At 39.8% G+C, this 18,786-nt stretch overlaps 1 protein-coding gene across 1 annotated transcript; it reads right to left on the bottom strand.

The window, feature by feature from the left end:
• Positions 1-8,096: 8,096 nt before the first annotated feature.
• LOC101167235 (uncharacterized) lies at positions 8,097-13,885 on the bottom strand. The gene is made up of 7 exons (XM_004078594.4): positions 13,755-13,885; positions 13,403-13,473; positions 12,517-12,717; positions 10,839-10,946; positions 10,103-10,247; positions 9,859-9,993; positions 8,097-9,302 (listed from the first exon to the last, which is right to left on the bottom strand). Exons 2-7 carry the CDS (start codon positions 13,469-13,471, stop codon positions 9,250-9,252), a joined length of 711 nt encoding a protein of 236 aa, XP_004078642.1. The 5' UTR covers positions 13,472-13,473; positions 13,755-13,885; the 3' UTR covers positions 8,097-9,249.
• Positions 13,886-18,786: the final 4,901 nt, after the last annotated feature.

Here is an 18,786-nt window from a genome sequence, read left to right as displayed (position 1 = left end):
CTTCAATCGGCATGGTCCTCCCCCAAGGACGCAGATATGTTGTCATCCGGCTCGAATGGACCAAAGAATGTCAGATAAATGCATCTAGACATTAAAGAAAAACACAATTATAAACAACAAACCAAGAATCAAGTTTCTCATGCACGAGGGAGAGGAGCAAGAGTGACAGAAAACGTCTACCACGCTTCTCTTCTCAAAGGTCTGCCTCTCCTCGTGCTGCTTTTATTAAGAACACAAGAAGGAGGTAACATTTTCAAGACAAAGAGAAAAAGTTCATTAGGGGGTGTCATACAATGACCCCTTTGGTGGATTCTAACTTCAAACAGTATCCCTTATCAGTTAAGGACAGTGTCGTAAACCCCTCATCCTGGGTGGGGGATGAGAAGCAGATGAACAAACACACAGAACTGTTTTCAGAAGAGGTAAAAAGGTCAATCTGAGTTAACATTTAAACATACATTTACACAAATACATTTAAGCAATGATAATAATAAAACAATTTCCTTCACAATACGTTAGCATGAAAAAGTTATAAAACATTGTTAATGTGTCATTTTGAAACAAAGAAAGTTGTAATTTGGTGATAGATTCTCTGATATCTTGGTGTTTTTGGAGGTTTCTGTTATGTCCTGAAATCTGAGAAGCTGAAATCTGCACCAATCTCGGGTATCTGACATTTTTTTCATACATCCTCTAAACAAAAGAGAAAAAAATTGGGTGAAAAAGGCTCTCAACGAAATTTGATTGATTCCCTAAAAGATTTGAACACAAAAAAAAGAGATCACCAAAGAAAACCTTTGCTGATGCCTTTAAAGTTTTTACCTTGAAAAAATATCACGAATAGCTTTAAACAATCCTCTGTTTCTTTAATCAAATTTGACTTCCTGATGGAAAAACATGATTACATTATAACAAGGAAGTCGATGCTTGAAATATCTTCTTTTATGTTCAAATCTTTTAACAGATTCTAAAACATTCATTCATTTTTTTTTCATTCATTTTCTGTACCGTTTTTCCCTTTCGGTGTCACAGGGCTGCTGGAGCCTATCCTGGCCACTTGTGGGCGAAGGCAGGGAATGCCCTGGACAGGTCGCCAGTCTGTCGCAGGGTAGAATGTCCACAAACACACATCCATTCACTCTCACAGTCATACCTATGGTCAATTTAGAGTTGCCAATCAACCTATGAAGCATGTTTTTGGATGGTGGGAGGAAGCCGGAGATCCCGGAGAGAACCCACGCATGCAAACTCCACACAGAAAGGTCCCCCACTGATGTTGTGTTTTCCATGTCCCCCAGCCGGGACTTGAACCAGGGGCCTTGCTGTGAGGCAAGAGCGCTAACAACTGCGCCACCGTGCAGCCAATTCTTAAACATCTTAACATAAACTCTTTTTTGAAAATGACTTTATAGAGTTAGATCGGGGTCAGCAACATGCGGCTCCGGAGCCACATCCGGCTCTTTCATCCCTGTGCTACGGCTCTATGGTGCCAATTTAGCGCCTAATGTATTCTGTCAACTGTCTGCTATGATGACGTATGTTGCGCTGTCTGTGTGAAAAATGGTGGAGGGGAGGGGGGCTTACATGCGACAAAGTGAATTTTGTCATGGTGCCTCTGTCAGTTCTCCTCCCCCTCCCTGCTCTGCTCTGCTCCTGACTCCACCAGCTGTGACTACTCACCTCATCAAGACTCTGCTCTTCTTAAGGAGACCCAGCTCCAGCATTCTTCGCCAGTTCGTTAACGCTGATGGTGCTTAGTCATCCTTAAAACTCACGTCTGGCTCCTTGCCTTGTTCTCTCGCTAACCTTGTTTTGTTGTTGCCTCAGGAACTTCATGCCACGAGAGTAACCGGAGTCAGACGCTACCTCCAGCAGCTACCCTCCTGAATCCTCACAGGAAACCACTCCTTCATGATCTGCAGCCTTGCCACTCGCCAAGAACTCCAGTCAAGCCGCTCGCCAAGAACTCCAGTCACGCCACCCGCCAAGATCTCCAGCCATGCCACGAATCCCTTACCACATCTGGACCTCCGGCCTCGCCTCGCTTGTAGCTCTGTCAGAGCCTCCAGCCACACCAACTCCCAAGAACCTCATCTGATCAGAAATAAATCTTTATTACTCACCTAACCACTTACCTTTCTCCTCCTTCCGGGTTACAGCATCTGGGTCGGTCTCGTTTTCGGATCATGACAGAATTTGTTTCCATGATCTCACTCATCAAACACCTCTGGGTGTTTGACTGACGAAAAAGTCATTCAAGGTTGTGTAAAATAGAAAAAAAATCAAAGGAAACATAACTCTCATAAATGATTAAATAAATATCCTGACAGCATTTTTAATCAATACAAGTATTGCCAAATGAACTATCGCGATATATCGGCAAAATGATTTTTTCTAACATCCCTAGTGTTGCAGCTCCCTGTTTTAATTTCTGTGGGAAACTGATCCAAATGGCTCTTCGTTAGGTAAAGGTTGCAGACCCCTGAGTTAGAACAACACAAATGACAAAATGTTAAGATTTCACTTGATTTTGAAAGAAAAATTGACAGCTCTGGTTTTATTTCTATAAAGATAACTATCAGCTGTATACATGAGGGAATATGAGGGAAATCGTTGTCATTTTGTTAAATCACATAAGTCAGATGTACACTGTTTATGTATAGTTGTGGCATTTTTAAAACCACAAATGCATTTCAGTCAAAAAACGTACTTGAATTTGTGACTCATAAGCATTTCTGCCCTTTTTCACACTCTGATAATTTTTGAGTAGAAGGCAGACGTTCCAGTTCCATATTTGCCTGCATTATTAAAAAGCAAAGAAAAATCATGGAAATGTGGTGGAAAGGAAGAACCTCAAAGTCCAGTGGAAAAGAAAAAAGATAAAAAGTGTCAATAGAAAATAAGTACAAAGATCAGCACGAAACAGGAATGCAATTAAAGTACAAACTCACGCGTCTCTTATTCTTTGGTGATAATTTGCGTAGTAATGATTTGCAACCATAAATTCAACTGGAACATTTTCCTGCTGTGTGCTGTTTTTTCCCATGTGATTTTGAAAGAAACTGAGAGAAGCAAAGATACGTTTTGAATATACGGTTGACATTTGAATTTTCTGTTAGGCCAACACGCAAAATGTTCTTTTTATAGACAATCTGCTCTCACAAAGTTGATGTTGTTTATTTTAATAATGTAAAGTTACTAGAATTTAGATGACAAAAATCCCCCTCCAATTTCTTTAACCCTTGTGCTATCCTAGGCACTTGGGAGTTGGGTCATCTAGACCCACCAGACAGTGCTCTGAACCTTTTTTCTTCAATGATTTGTGATCTTCACTGGTGTCCATGGATTACATGAAATCTTTCCACCTTTATCCACCTTTGTCATGGTAGGGAGAACACGTCAATGTAAAGATCGGGTCATCTGAACCCCATAGGATAGTACAAGGGTTAAAAGAAATTGTCCATAAGTACAGACAGCACAATTTGTCTGTGCTAATGTGTTTTATTGATGGTTCAAAGGCATTTGACAGAGTTAATCTCACCAAACTATTTTTAAAGAGGATCAAACCAAGGCTAATTGTAAAAATACTATCATCCTGGTACACTCAGGTCAGATGGGGACCAAGTGTTTCATCATCCTTAGGTGTGAGCAATGGGGTGAGGCAGGAAGGCATATTGTCCCCAGTCTTCTCCACTTTCTATGTCAATGATTTGCCAAACAAATTGAATGCATGCAATACCGGATGTTAGTGGTTTTTACTCCCAGCAGCACCAGTTTGCAACAGCTTTTAAATGTCTGTTACAGTTATGGTCTTAAAACTAATTTTTATATCATAAGACTACTAAGAATGCTCTGCTTATTGTTGGAGCTAAGGCTGATGTGCAATACTGAGCTTGTTGTCTGTCTTAAACTTTAATATCTTGGTCGTGTTATTAATGACAATATGACTGATGATGACAACATCTTCAGACAATGTTCTCTACTGTTTGCTGCCATCAAACACTCTTGCTTTATTCATGTCCCGATCTGTTTGTGTGAATAAGGGCAAAGCAGACACTTTTCTCAACAGGAGCAGATAATTGGAGGGACATGTCACCTGGACATGAAGCAGCTGTGACCCAGACTAAAATGTGTTTCCTGAACTGTCTTCACATAATTTAGATTTAACCCTTGTGCTATCCTAGGCACTTTAACATTGGGAGTTGGGTCATCTAGACCCACTAGACAGTGCTCTGAACCTTTTTTCTTCAGTGATTTGTGATCTTCACTGGTGTCCATGGATTACATGAAATCTTTCCACCTTGATCCACCTTTATCATGGTAGGGAGAACACGTCAATGGAAGGGTGGGGTCATAGGATAGCACAAGGTTTATACATGCCACACCTGTGGATTGACCACGGCATATAGCATGCAAACGTTACAAGTTCCTTTTGAGTCTGTAATAAAATGATTCTGTTTTATTCTTCTTATGTCATGTTACTTTCATACTTTGCTTTAAGGTTCCTGTAGTTTTTGTTTTTCAGTAGTGTTTCTGGTCATGTTCTGTCCTGTCAGTCAAACCAGGTTCATGTTAATCATCCACAGCTGTCTTCATTTCTGTTCATTGTTAAATAAGTGTCTGGTTTTTAGTTCTACATTGTCAAGTCATCTACTTTATCCCTTGTTTTATCCACAGTTTTTGTCCGGCTTAATTTTATTCAATAAATGTTTATGTTTCTACCTCTAAGTCCAGTTTCCTGCATTTTGGCTCCTGCAACTCCAGTTCCTGACAGCTGTATCCAGTGTGACTCTGGTTCTATGTTGGAATTCACTCAATTCTCTTTTGCATCTCATCCTCCAAACACAGGCCTTTGTTGTGATTGGCTTGATCTTAATGCCAAAAATTGTGAAAGTGAATGATATAAAAACTTAAAGAAGATAAATCTAATTAGAAAATATTACATTAAACAGAGAAATTTAGTTTCAGACCTGTAGTAAGTAAGCTTTGAGTTCACCTTAAACACAGTTCATGTCTTTTGAAAATTCCCCCGGTGTTTTATTTTGTACTTAGTACATAACTTCCTGTCCCTGCACCATCTGCTCTGTGATGAACCGATGCACTGTGCTCAGACGTCTGGCATAGAGACGGGCTCCTTGAAAAATATGGAATGTTTTTCTGAAATATGACCCATATATATGCTCTTGAATCAGTTAGACCAGAACTCTCAGGTTCAAGCTGCTTCTCTGCCACATCTCAGTTCTCTGTGAGGCAGCAGTCTATCTCTCTCTCTCTCTCTCTTACAATACAATGGGTACGATAGAATACCAGGGTTTTGCACCGATGTCTTTTTTCTGTATCTCTAACAGGAGTTTATTAATGTTAATACTAATAAAAGGAGGAAACTAGGGCTCTTTGTGTGCATGTCCCTGGCCTCAGGTGTTGATTTGTGTAGACTACAGGCTTCTTTTATTTGTGTCAATGAAAGGTCAAGTTTAAGCAAATCTCTGGTAGAGTAGACTGAGCTGCTGGGATTGCATAGACATGGTTTGAGTGGAAACGGATGTTACAGCTCCTGGACCATTCTGTGTATTTGTTTTGTGGTCTGAATGTCTGTGTGTATTTGTTTTGCGGTCATTGCAGAACCGAATGAGGGCTTCATATTCCAGCTCATCCAATCAGCAGGCTAGGAGGAAGGTTTTCAAATCTCCCAGAAACACAGATATTTGTAAGTGTTATGATGTTTTTTTTTACAGAGTTGACATCTGTCTCTGCAGCTTTTAGGTTTACATTGCATTTTAATCATGCATGTTTATTAATTAAGTAGTTTGCCATCACTCAGTGGGTGGAGTGTCCCTACCCCAGGTGGAGGAGTGTAACCCTTGTGCTCTCCTAGGCACTTTAACATTGGGAGTTGGGTCATTTAGACCCACTAAACAGTGCTCTGAACCTTTTTTCTTCAATGATTTGTGATCTTCACTGGTGTCCATGGATTACATGAAATCTTTCCACCTTTATCCACCTTTGTCATGGTAGGGAGAACACGTCCATGTAAGGGTGGGGTCATAGGATAGCACAAGGGTTAAATATCTTGGGGTCTTGTTCACCAGTGAGGGAAGACTGGAGCGTGAGATTGACAGGCGGTTTGGATCAGCGTCCGTAGTTATGCGGTCACTGTACCGGTCTGTTGTGGTGAAGAGAGAACTGAGCTAAAAAGCAAAGCTCTCAATTTACCGGTCAATCTTCGGTCCAATACTCACCTATGGTCTGAGCTCTGGGTCATGACCGAAAGAACGAGGTCCAGAATATGAAATAAGCTTCCTCTGTAGGGTGGCTGGGTGCTCCCTTAGAGATAGGGGGAGAAGCTCGGTCACCCACAGAGAGGTCGGAGTAGAACCGCTTCTCCTCCACATCAAAAGGAGTCAGTTGAGGTGGCTCAGGCGTCTAGTCCGGATGCCCCCTGGACGCCTCCCTGGAGACGTGTTCCGGGCATGTCCCACTGGACGGAGGCCCCGGGGAAGACCCAGGACACGTTGGAGAGACTACGTCGCTCGGCTGGCCTGGGAACGGCTCGGGGTCCCTCCAGAGGAACTGGAGGAAGTGGCCTGGGTGAGGGAAGTCTAGGCATCTCTGCTTAGACTGCTGCCCCCGCGACCCGGATTAGCAGAGAAAGATGGATGGATGGATGGATTGATGGATGGATGGATGTTTATCATTACTTTTCTTATATAAAACACTAAGCTTTTAATATTGTTCCTCTTGCTTTTTCATATTTATGTTGTACTTTTGTCCTTGTACAATGTTTTTTTTATTCTCCAATTCTCATTTATGTTTTTGTGGAATTTTTTTGTTAATTTCACAAAGATTTTATGGAGACAAATTTGCCACCTATCCAGGAACTACAGATGAAACATAGCCGTTAGGCTGACCGTAGAACATCTATACTTTTTAATATGTAACAAAAATTTATCAGTGTTCTTCAAATTTACAAAGGACGCTCATTGGATTGGGCTTTTGTTGCTGGAAGAGCGGCCTCTCCACCAAACTAACACCTCTTCCAGCAGATCTGGGAAAACAGGGAGTTGATGTTTTGCCGCCTTCGTGGCCTGGGGCAATTACTTTCCCTCATGACGAGACCTAACAGACTGTCAGAATGGAACAAAAAGTCAGGATGCAGTGTGCCTGCAGACAACTTGCATGTCCTTACTCAAGGCGAGAGAGGCTGTTGTGCTCTTGGCCTAGCTCACTGGGGCAGACAATGCTTGAGGCTTTGCAGCCTTTGCCAAGGTCTGGAAAGTTCAGGTCAGATATTCTCTTTAGATATGAGAAGATCCTGTGGAGGTCTTGTGCTCTGTTGGAGCCACAAGTAAGGTTCCACTCCAGACAGCTTGCAGTGCTGATCAATGTCAGAGACTCTTCACAGAGACCATACCTGCAGGCACCGGGGGCCTCTGTTGCAAGTCCAGCATGTTCCAACTCAAGGCAACTGGAAAGTACTTGGTAAATGTCTCACTCAAAATTGTGTTGCCACAATCACTGATCAGAAGACATGAAAGGAATCTCACAACCCCTCAGCACCTGTAACTCTAGTCTGTGTGTAAATGTGGTTTTGTCTGTGTGTATCAGGCGATTGGTGTGATTTAAAGGTTTGTGTAGTTAGCTTTTAGCTGCTGTAATTTTTAATTTGTTGGTGTGTAAATTACATTATGTGTTTGTACATTTTTGATTGTACATGTGAATACACCAGGTAGGGACTCACAGGTACCTACAAAATGTATTGTATGAGATACCTAAATGAAGAACTACGTCCACACAAATCCCACGAGTTCATTTTCTCTCCATAAGGCATCGTCATCCAGTCAGTAAGCAGAACTAGAGCCCAGCAACGGAGCAGGGCGACCACAGTCTGTGAACAGCTCAGCTCGCCACCAACCAATTTGAGATGTGCTTCAAAGAGAGAGGCGGCGTTGGAATGGCGTCACAGTGTGGCTACCTATAGAGAGCTGACACAAGTGTCACGTTCACCAGCCAATCAGGTTGGTGAGATAAGTGTTTCTGAGGAATACCCTGGAGGCCAACAAGAGACAACAAAACCAATGCTCAAGAGAACTACAGGATTTGGTTGAAGATTTATCAACTGATACAAAAAGTGATCACAGAGTTAACAGACTTTTTTAAAAAAAAGGTCATTACAACATTAGAAACAAAGACAAATTACTTTAATCATATAAACATCCAAATATATCTAAAAAGATCATAATAAATTACGACTAAATACATAGAAAAAAACATGTTCATTGTGGATGTTTCTGTCTATAGTTGACTCTTGTTAATTTTATTTTCATTTTGTACTTTGAAAATTTTATCATTTAATTTTCTGTTTTGTTAAAATCAGATCAATCCTGCATCAAAAAGACCCCAAATGAGCCCTAAATGAAACAAAATGTCTTTTTCTCAGCATCTGACATTTTATTTTTTACATAAATATGTTGTAAAATTCTTGATTATAGAAAACACAAAGTTTTCCAAATATTTTGAAGCTTTTAGTTGAACATGCAGGCAAGATACAAAACCCTTGATTTAAAAACTCATAACCAGTAGTTTGGGAATATAATTTAATGAATTATATATCCAATCAATATGCTTTTGAAATGAGTTTCTGAAATATAAACAGTAAAGAAGGACAAAAGTATTTTAAGACTAAAGATAAACATTAAAACATTCTTCATGCTAATTAGTCAGCCACTCTTTGGTTTGGCTTGACTGCCATCTAGGGGTGACGCTCAGAAAGTTTGATTAAAAATGTTGCATCTTGACTTGAAATTCACCTACACCATTCTACTTCCAAAGCACATCATTGGTTGTTTGTGTTCTTCAAAGGGATGCTAATGTTATAAATGCCCATGTTGTCTTCAGCTCAGGGATCTGCATCAGTTCCCTTCCCTTCATTTTAGTTTTTGGGTTCATGGAAGATCTTCTCAGTCAAAGATTTGTTTGAATGCAGGCTGTCTTTAGGTCACTAAGGTTTCACTTCCTGTTGCATTTAAGAATCAACCCCTTCTGATTCACGTTTAAGTGTTTTAATGCTCAGAGAAATGTTTAGGAAAGGAGCATTTTAGAACTAATTAAGGTCCAAGAATATCAAGTGCAACAACGGAAATTCATGGTGTTTTCTTCAGACCGAGGGTAAATAAAAACATTCTTTGACACTCAGTTGTCTCAGTGACTGCCTTCATTGTGTCGTCAGAGCACAGTTCTTCGTCTTCATCTTTATGCCGTTCCCAGGACAGTCATCCCCAGGATGCCGAGCAGGACCAGCACAGCTGGAAAGGGAAACACACGAGTCAGTGGTTAGTGAAATGAAAAGGAGCTGAATTGTTTATCTCTTTCCTGGCTCATTAAAACTACTGACAGCTGATTATTAGATATCAATTTCCCAACAATTCATGTCTCCACCTTACTGGAAAAAAACAGTGACATGAATGTCTTTTGTTTCCTCAACAATAAAGTTCCTGTTTTTTTTTTACCTCCCTCTCTGCCAACAGCACTTCTTGTAATGCTGGTCAGGTGGGTGGCTTGAGGTGGAGCATGACTAGTTTCTGGGAATCTCTAGCTTGTCAATATTTAACCTGAAGTGACACGTTCAATGTCATTGACGTCAGCAACAATTGCATCAGCAGAAAACGGCGAAGTACCATTATTGCGAATGCAGCTGATGTCCCTTGACTAAAATTACATTCAAAACAAGACGGCTCTGAGAATGGAAGCTGGATTTTCAGAGCATCACCCATCAAAAACAGTTAACTGTTAACTCAGAGACAGCGATGGTTGACTGTGATTGGAGTTTTTTGTCGTCTGGGGGCAGCTGTGGTTTTTTACCGTGGTAGGGCATCACAGAGGTGGCAGCTGACATGGTTGTGGTAGGTACGGTTGTGGTGTTAGCTGTAGTGTTAGCCGGATTATTCAGGTCCAGAGGTCCTCTGGAACTTAATTTCATAAAGTTCCCGATGACACCTGCAGAATAAAGTTGGGTAGTTCAGCATTGTTTTCAGTTTAATCAATAGAAATGTTTTCTGCTTTCAATGGCAACAGTGTTTGTTTTTATTTGTTCTTGATTACTTACCATCTGTTACCGATCCATTTCCAATCACAACAGTGAATGTGGAGTCCTGGGAGCTCCTGGTTGAGGTGGTGGCATTCAGGTTGGTAACATTGAAAACACATTGGATCTTACCGGCAGTCATGTTACCAGGAAACATTGCCATGCTCTGAAATTATTAGGCGAAGTAAACCATTAGCACAGAGGGATAAACACAAGTTTCTCGTTGAAAAAATGAAATAACAATTTGATACATTGTCAAAAAATAATTCAAACTTTAACCCCTCCCCAAATCCTTTTGGATGGCTATCTTTGTGATAGTCTCTGATTTTGTAGATGAGTTTTCTTTATGTTCATATTCCACCATAAGAATTATAAAAAAAGCACTCAGTTTTTCTTATCAATTTAATGTGCTTTGATTTTCTATTTTCTAAACCTGCTGAATGTCTTTCGGGGTCACGAGGATGCTGGAGCCTATACCTGCTACTTTTTGGCAGAAGGTGGGGAGACACCCCAGATGTTTTGGCAGTCTGTCATACGACCACACACTCATAATCACACCTACAGACAGTTTAGATTCTCCAATTGCCCCATGAAGACTGTTTTTGGAGTGTGGAGAAAAGCCACGCATGCACGAGGAGAACATGCTAACTCCACACAGTGCAAGAGCACTGACCACTACATCACTGCTCTCTTATTTTACTTTTTGTGGTTCAAATTTCCCCAGCAGAAACAATGTAAGGTTTAATGCAGGCCTCACCGTGCTTAGCTTGGTGAGCGTATTGTTTTCACCGCTGAGCAACATTGTGCTAAAGAAAGTCTCATTGTTGGTGTCGTTCCTGCCACAGATGTACAGCGTGGTGTTCCCCTAAGGAAAAAACAGAGGCAGTGGTTAAACATTGAGAGAATGTTGACTAGAAAATTCTCAAACTCTGGATTTAACTCCCTCCCCTAAAAGCAGATTTTTATTTTTTATTTTTGGTTTTGTGTCTTCTCTTATGGTTCATCTGCTCGTGCTTTTGTTGCATGATGGAGTCTTTGAACACAACCCTGGCTCTTTATTTAGTCCTGAACTAAACAGCCCATGATTCCTTACACAAATCTTTGTGAGCCCAAACCAACACATGTCTCCAGACTAATCATTTTGGAACACTATAGCGCTCAATAACAACATGCTTTAGAGTTATTCAGGGCTAAAGCTCCATCTGTAATGAGTGATGGGAGGGGTGTTGATGGTCATGTTCGGATTTCATGTTTCTGTTTTCTTGTAGTCCCGCCCACACCAGCTTTTTACTTCCAACCATCTCAGCTGTTTCTGCTATAGGTCATTGACCCTCAGCTGCTTTGTTCCTCTCTTTTGTTCCCCGCTTGGTTCCTCTGCTGTGAAGTTCTTCTTATGTTGATTTTGTAATCCTTTTGTCTTAATGTAGTTTAGCATGTTTAAATGTCATTTATTGTATGACCATTCCACCACAGTCTGCTGTGTTTGGATCCTCCAACAACCACCATCCCTGACCAGCTTAAAATGACGTCAAACCACATTTCTATGTTAAACCACTGAGGACAGAAACCCCTTTATATGTAGAGTGGGCATTATTGATAAAGTAATATTCATTTAAGTCACATTTTGGTCTTTTACTGTTTGGGGTGAATGTCTTTTTTGCCAAAAAAAAGTGTTTTTTGTTATTTTGAACTGTGAGCCGTTTCCTTTTGTTCTCGTGAATGCAGTCCCTGTGGAGGGATCAGAGCGGGAAATATGTAAATGTGGTTACCAGTGCACTCCGAATCAAACATGTTAAACCTCTGCGTTTGTTTTGGAGTAAGCAGGTTCCAGGTTTGCCTAAATCATACATATTTTTATCTTTGCTTTTCTTAAACAGATGTTATTTTCCATTTAACTGAATGCATTGACGCAATAGTACATAAAAAGACATGCTAGCGAGCTTGTTAGCTATGCTAGACCATCTAAAGGTAGAGCTCACTATGTTTGCATTAAAAATGTGAAATAGAGAGATTTGGGGAAATTCCGGTCATAACAATGAGGTGTTGTCTCAGTGTTTAATATGTGATTTCACGCAGACTCAATACATCACATATTAAGTCTATAAATATTCTCTGCTGTTTTATATTCACCAGCTGTGGGATTATGGGCCATCCTGTTTCTGTTGACCAAAGGCAGAGTCTACATAGAGGGTGATCGTATTTCAAAAGACATTTGTTCATTTGTGATCAAAGTTTTGTTTGCTTGAAACTGGTGTTTGCACTTGGAGTTAAATAAAATGCTGTCGTGGATGACTGCGGGAAGTTTCGCTAAAGGTGATGTCGCCTGACAGGAAAATCACCACGGAACCAGGCTGATCCTAAAATGAGTGGTTTGACTTGTTCTGGCATCTGAATGATCAACTTTGTGCTGGTCTGATTGGTTTGTGTGCCTTCACCTGTCCGGGTTTGAGCCCCAGAGCGATGTATCCCGAGGACATTCCACTGAGCTCGTTGTAGAGGTTGAAGCCATTTGGAGGATTTTGGGACGTGACTTTCAACGATCCAAAAAGACAGGTGCTGTTTCCCGCAGGGTCACAGTTATTGGGATCCGTGACACACACTTTGGACATCTCACAGGTTGTCCTGGTGAAGTTAAACTGCAGGAGACAGGAGTAAGGCATAGATGATTAGATGTTACTATCCTGATAGGAGATTGTGTTTTTCTTGTGCTTTGAGGGATCCGCTTCTGCACGGCTAAAACTGAGCCTTAAGAAAGACTCTTGCTTCAAGAAAAAGGGTCTCACTTTCTGTCTTCAACAACAATAATCGTATCAGGAAAGTTTATCAATTTCCAAACAATCTTGGTTTAAGAAAACATTTCTTGGTGACTAGAATTCTTTTCTGAAAATAAGAAAGCTGCAAATTTGTTTTATTTTTTAAGTGAATCTGCCAATGGGGTCAGAATTTTTGACTTATTTGTAAGAGGCCAGTTTTTTTATGAAGTTCAATATTTTGCCGTTACTGTAGAACGAGGAACAACGTAGACAAATACAGCCAACTGTGAAGAGCGTTTAAACCGCTGTGAAACGAGAGAAAAGTCACAGCTGACAAAAGACCTTTTCTAAAGCACTCTAGATTAAAAAGAAGAAAAGAGAATCATCATCTGTTGGCCTGACATTTTGAGACTGCATCAGTAAAAGAACAGATGTAAACAGCTTGAGTATCACAGAGGCTGATCTCTATGAATATCAAACCTGTTCACTCAAAACTCTGATGATACAGTAGTTACTTTGTTATAACTTTAAGATAAGAGTCTAAAAAATACAGTAACTTAACACCAACCTGTGCGTTGACATGTGGAGCCACAAGAAGGACCAGTGTGGAAATCAGCAGACTAATAGTTCTCTCCATTCCTGCCAAGATGCCACAGAAATATGGAAAACTATATTAGTAAATCTTTAGGTTTCTGCATTACCTAAGCTTTTCAAAAGCTGTCATTTTTTTCAAAACACAGTTAAACAAATGTGTTTATTTAGAATACTTTAAAAAAAAGGAAATCTTTTAAAGAGCCACCCTTTATGTTTTCCAGTAAAGCTTAAATGTTATTTTTATTTGATATTTTCTACATCAGATAATTTACTTTTTATGAGGTAAAAAATTCCCCCCCCCCCCTTGTGAGGAAAATGAGACTTACTGGCTTTAGTGAAGCTTCGGTGAGGTTGAAGAACAAATGTAGCCTCAGTTTGGTGGCGAGCGCTTCTTAGGAGTCCGTGGATGCTGTGGGCTGATGCTGGCTGAAGGGGCTTTATCAGCAGTCAGAAAAAGGGCGGGTTCTATGACACCCTCACCTGTCCAACTACCTGGATGGAAGGTATGTACTTCCTCCTTGACTTATTTAGACTCTCAACAGTTTTTGTGAAACGTGCCCTCATTACTCCATGATGGAAAACTTTCTCTGCATTCTTCTCTTTGCCCGAAACATTTAAAACCCAAATTAATTGACACATTTTGAGGTGGTGTTGACATAAACTGTGAATATTTTAAACACACCTTAGAAAAGAAGGTCGTTATAAATATGTATGAAGGCTGTTGGGGGTTGTTTCTCTTTGTTTTAGGTTGCAGTCTGGTTTTAACTGAGTCACACAATCCTGGCGTCAATAGTCACAGGGTCTACAGGAAAAACCTGATTGCCGTTGGGTACATTGCGCTCTTTGGATCCTGCATAATATTGCTATTGCCTCATTTCTTCATAATTATTGCATACATGTTTCTTTGCAGTTCTGCAGGACAAATGAATTGCTGTGAATTGTTTTCCTTTTCTAATCAATGACCCAAAAACAAACTCAGCCTGCAGAATCTCCCATCCAGCTCAAGGTGATGCTTCATGAGGATGAAGATGTTTTAATGACATTAAGGTGACATCAGCTAGTATACCGGTCCTGGTTTCTGGGGGTCTTCCTTTAGCTTTGATCACAGAAATACTCTTTGCCACTTTGTGTTTTCTTGTGCCAAGACCGCTAAATCAAAGTATTCTTTAATGATGTACAGAGTTTTTATTCTTCAGCTGCTTAAAGTGTCCCAGCGGCGAAGCGCTAAACCTCGGTGGATCGGGTCAGACTCATGTTATCTGTCAAAGCAAACAGGAGAAGTTTTATTTGAACCGGTTTGGTGTCACTCCTTCAGCGTCTTCACATAGTGTGTTTAAGCTCTGAGAGTTTAAACATGCCTAACACAAAAAACAAACAGTGGAAGTGACACTCTACCTGGAAAAGTTCATTAGAGGACTGCTTTTGCTAAGAGGCAGAGCCTTTCACTCAGAATGTGGAATCTTTTCAGAAGAAACATGCATGGACACTGAAATGTTGAGAAAAATGTTGTGGAAATCTTTCCATTTTCTAGCTAAAAAAGCATGTCTGATTGTAGCAAATTACCTCAGAGGATGAGAATGACAGGAATGAAACCGTGATCAAGTAGCTCTTGGAGTTTTTATTGGAAGGACTAACCTGTAATGATATCCAGAAACGCCTCAGTGACGCACGCAGGGTGACAGTCAATTCAGTTTTTTTCCTGCAGTATTTTAATGAGATTGAGCAAAGGTTATTCTTCACAGCCTAGAGGGGGCCTGGGTGTGTGTGGAGGTGACAAATATGCAGGTGGAGGACTTAACGACAAGATGTAAAACACAAAGCACTCTGGGAGTTTATCTCAAGACATTAGAGGGATTTCATATCTAAAGTGCCTAAACTTAGAAAAAATAAATAGATAAAAACACAGCAGAGAAATGAAATGACAATAGGCAAGGCAAGTTTATTCATATAGCACATTTCTTGTACAGAGACAATTCAAAGTGCTTTACATAAAAAAATTAAAAGAACAATTAAAAACAAATAGTAAAAATGTGATCATTAAAATAAAATTAAAAGATAGTAAACAAGATTTGAATTTAAAACAAGCATAGATAAACAGTGCGGACATAAACTTTTGAATACATATTAATTGAATGCAGCTGAGAACAGGTAAGTTTTTAACCCGGATTTAAGACAGTAAGTGTTTCAGCAGATCTGATGTTTTCTGGAAGTCTATTCCAGATCTGTGGAGCATAGAAAGTGAATGCAGCTTCTCCATGCTTAGTTCTGGCTCTAGGGACTGATAAAAGACCGGATCCAGAAGAGCGGAGAGGTCTGGCTGGTACATACTGGGTCAGGAGGTCAGCCATGTATTTTGGTGCTAAACCATTCAAAGCTTTATAAACCAGTAACAGAACTTTAAAGTCTATCCTCTGACAGACAGGTAGCCAGTGCAAAGACCTCAGAACTGGACACAGACAATAACAAAATAAAGCCAAAGTGGCGTTGTCTGACCCGCAGACACAAACCCTTAACCCCCTACCTGCCCTCTGTGGCTGAGCGGCTGCTTTCAGTCTTTCAATCTTCCCTTTCTGCCTCTGTCCAGAGCTGCACACCACAAACGCATGAAAAAACACCAGATTCAAGCTGAAACTTTCCTTTTGGAGGACTCCATTATTTTTTTTAATCAGTGTGTTTTAACTGTTTTAAAGTATTTATTTTCTAACTGAAATCATGAATGAATGTTTTCTGAAGATAATCAAGCATTAATAAGCATTTGGTTTTGAAACTTGTAAAGAATTTCTTGGATCAGATCTGGATTATGAAAACTATAGAATGAATTAAGAATAACAGTAGGGTACAGATTATATATAACATACATGTATACTATATATGTTCCCTTCCTGCAACTTTCCAAGCAATAAATTAAGCTCAGCATGTCTTTAGCCAATGATCAGTATATTTAATTAAGCAAATGTGACTTAACCGTGACTTTGTTTTTCTGTTTTTTTATATATGCGTTTCATCATTATTGTAATGAGTTTAATAAATCTGCGTGAATTCTTTATTACTTTGACCAGAATGCTGGACATCCATCAATCAGTCAATCAATCAATCAGTCAATCAATCAATCAGTCAATCAATCAATCAAAGTTTGCTTGATTGGGGCTCAGAAGAGTGTGTCCTGTATGGTGATTGGTTGATCCTGTTTTTCTCAGCAAAACACCTGCAGTCTTTCAATGGACCCGTCCTGACAATCCCTGTTGATGGTATGTTCCAAGCTACTGTTTGACATTCACCTAAAAGAGAATAAACTAGAAATCAAACCAAGTGTTGGTTTGGGGGTCAGGGGCCACGTTCGGAGAGGCTGACTGAGGAAGAGTCCGGCTTTATGCAGCGACGAGCACAAATCCTCTAAATTTTCTGTAACCATTGTGCTTTCCTAGGCACTTTACCATAGGGAGTTGGGTCATCTAGACCCACTAGACAGTGCTCTGAACCTTTTTTCTTCAATGGTTTGTGATCTTCACTGGTGTCCATGGATTACATGAAATCTTTCCACCTTTATCCACCTTTGTCATGGTAGGGAGAACACGTCAATGGAAGGGGGGGTCATCTAAGATAGCACAAGGGTTAAATTTAGACTTTACTAACAAAAAACAAACATATTTACAACAAACGTATTAATTTAGAAGATGAATTTTGGACTTTTAGAACTGGTACATAAAATGTCTGAACCTGGTCTTTAGTTCAATGGTAGAGTGAATTTTGGAGGTTTTGCTCCAACGTTTAGTTTTTCTCCTCCATAACATTTCATTCTGTGACCAGTTTTTAAATTAATAGCAGCATCCTAGACCTGGATTTCTAAACCAGTTTGTCGAGTAGAGTTTGAGCAGATTCCTGACTTTTCCAGTAAACCCTCCTTTGAAGATGACTCGCTTTGTGATGCTGTGACGTGCGGGAAGTTTGGCGTGCATGCGTTGTCACCCTGATGAGCATTTTTGTGGTTGATGCAGAAATCTAAAACCTGCAGGCGGATGAATCGGTGGATAAGATTTTGCTTCTGTCTAAAGTCACAAAAACGATTCACAAAGTTGTAGATCAAGTTTGAACAAACTCACGTAAGTTATGACGTAAAGCAGATAGTTTAGTGGCAGCTTTGGAGAGATGATTACAAAAAAAGCTTTGGTTGTTGGTTTTTTGGTCGACACTGAAACATGTTTATGAGATCAGTCAATGTTTGAATGCTAATACTATTGCGTACTTTTCATGTTGTATCAGCAGTCTGTGATTTAAAACTTTAAAAAACATTCAATTGTTTTGGTAAAGTTTGTATTTGTTAGGTTAACCCTTGTGCTATCTTAGATAACCCCCCCCCTTACATTGACGTGTTCTCCCTACCATGACAAAGGTGGATAAAGGTGGAAAGATTTCATGTAATCCATGGACACCAGTGAAGATCACAAATCATTGAAGAAAAAAGGTTCAGAGCACTGTCTAGTGGGTCTAGATGACCCAACTCCCAATGTTAAAGTGCCTAGGATAGAACAAGGGTTAAAAAAATTGGAGGGGAATTTTTGTCATCTAAATTCTAGTAACTTTACATTATTAAAATAAACAACATCAACTTTGTGAGAGCAGATTGTCTATAAAAAGAACATTTTGCGTGTTGGCCTAACAGAAAATTCAAATGTCAACCGTATATTCAAAACGTATCTTTGCTTCTCTCAGTTTCTTTCAAAATCACATGGGAAAAAACAGCACACAGCAGGAAAATGTTCCAGTTGAATTTATGGTTGCAAATCATTACTACGCAAATTATCACCAAAGAATAAGAGACGCGTGAGTTTGTACTTTAATTGCATTCCTGTTTCGTGCTGATCTTTGTACTTATTTTCTATTGACACTTTTTATCTCTTTTTTTTTCCACTGGACTTTCAGGTTCTTCCTTTCCACCACATTTCCATGATTTTTCTTTGCTTTTTAATAATGCAGGCAAATATGGAACTGGAACGTCTGCCTTCTACTCAAAAATTATCAGAGTGTGAAAAAGGGCAGAAATGCTTATGAGTCACAAATTCAAGTACGTTTTGTGACTGAAATGCATTTGTGGTTTTAAAAATGCCACAACTATACATAAACAGTGTACATCTGACTTATGTGATTTAACAAAATGACAACGATTTCCCTCATATTCCCTCATGTATACAGCTGATAGTTATCTTTATAGAAATATTTACAATACAAGTATTTTTCAATTCAACAGACTAAAGAAAAGAGTAAAAAACAGAGTTTGACAAAAGTCAGCATCAAACTTTATTTATAACCAAACTTTAAACTTTTGGCATCTTTAAAGTGAAAAAGCAAGACGAGGAAGCC

This window comes from Oryzias latipes, chromosome 17 (genome assembly GCF_053564925.1).
Source record: "Oryzias latipes strain Hd-rR chromosome 17, Olatipes_Hd-rR_3.1".
NCBI classification, from domain to species: domain Eukaryota; kingdom Metazoa; phylum Chordata; class Actinopteri; order Beloniformes; family Adrianichthyidae; genus Oryzias; species Oryzias latipes.
Note: the sequence above shows the minus strand (reverse complement) of the source record. Positions and strands in the feature narration are given on the sequence as shown.

Excerpts from the sequence above, each read along its gene's own strand:
- LOC101167235 (XM_004078594.4), bottom strand. The coding sequence starts at position 13,471 with ATGGAGAGAACTATTAGTCTGCTGATTTCCACACTGGTCCTTCTTGTG. Across the intron at positions 10,248-10,838 it reads CGCTCACCAAGCTAAGCACG|AGCATGGCAATGTTTCCTGG; the intron begins GTGAGGCCTGCA and ends TAATAATTTCAG. Across the intron at positions 9,994-10,102 it reads AAATGGATCGGTAACAGATG|GTGTCATCGGGAACTTTATG; the intron begins GTAAGTAATCAA and ends TTTATTCTGCAG.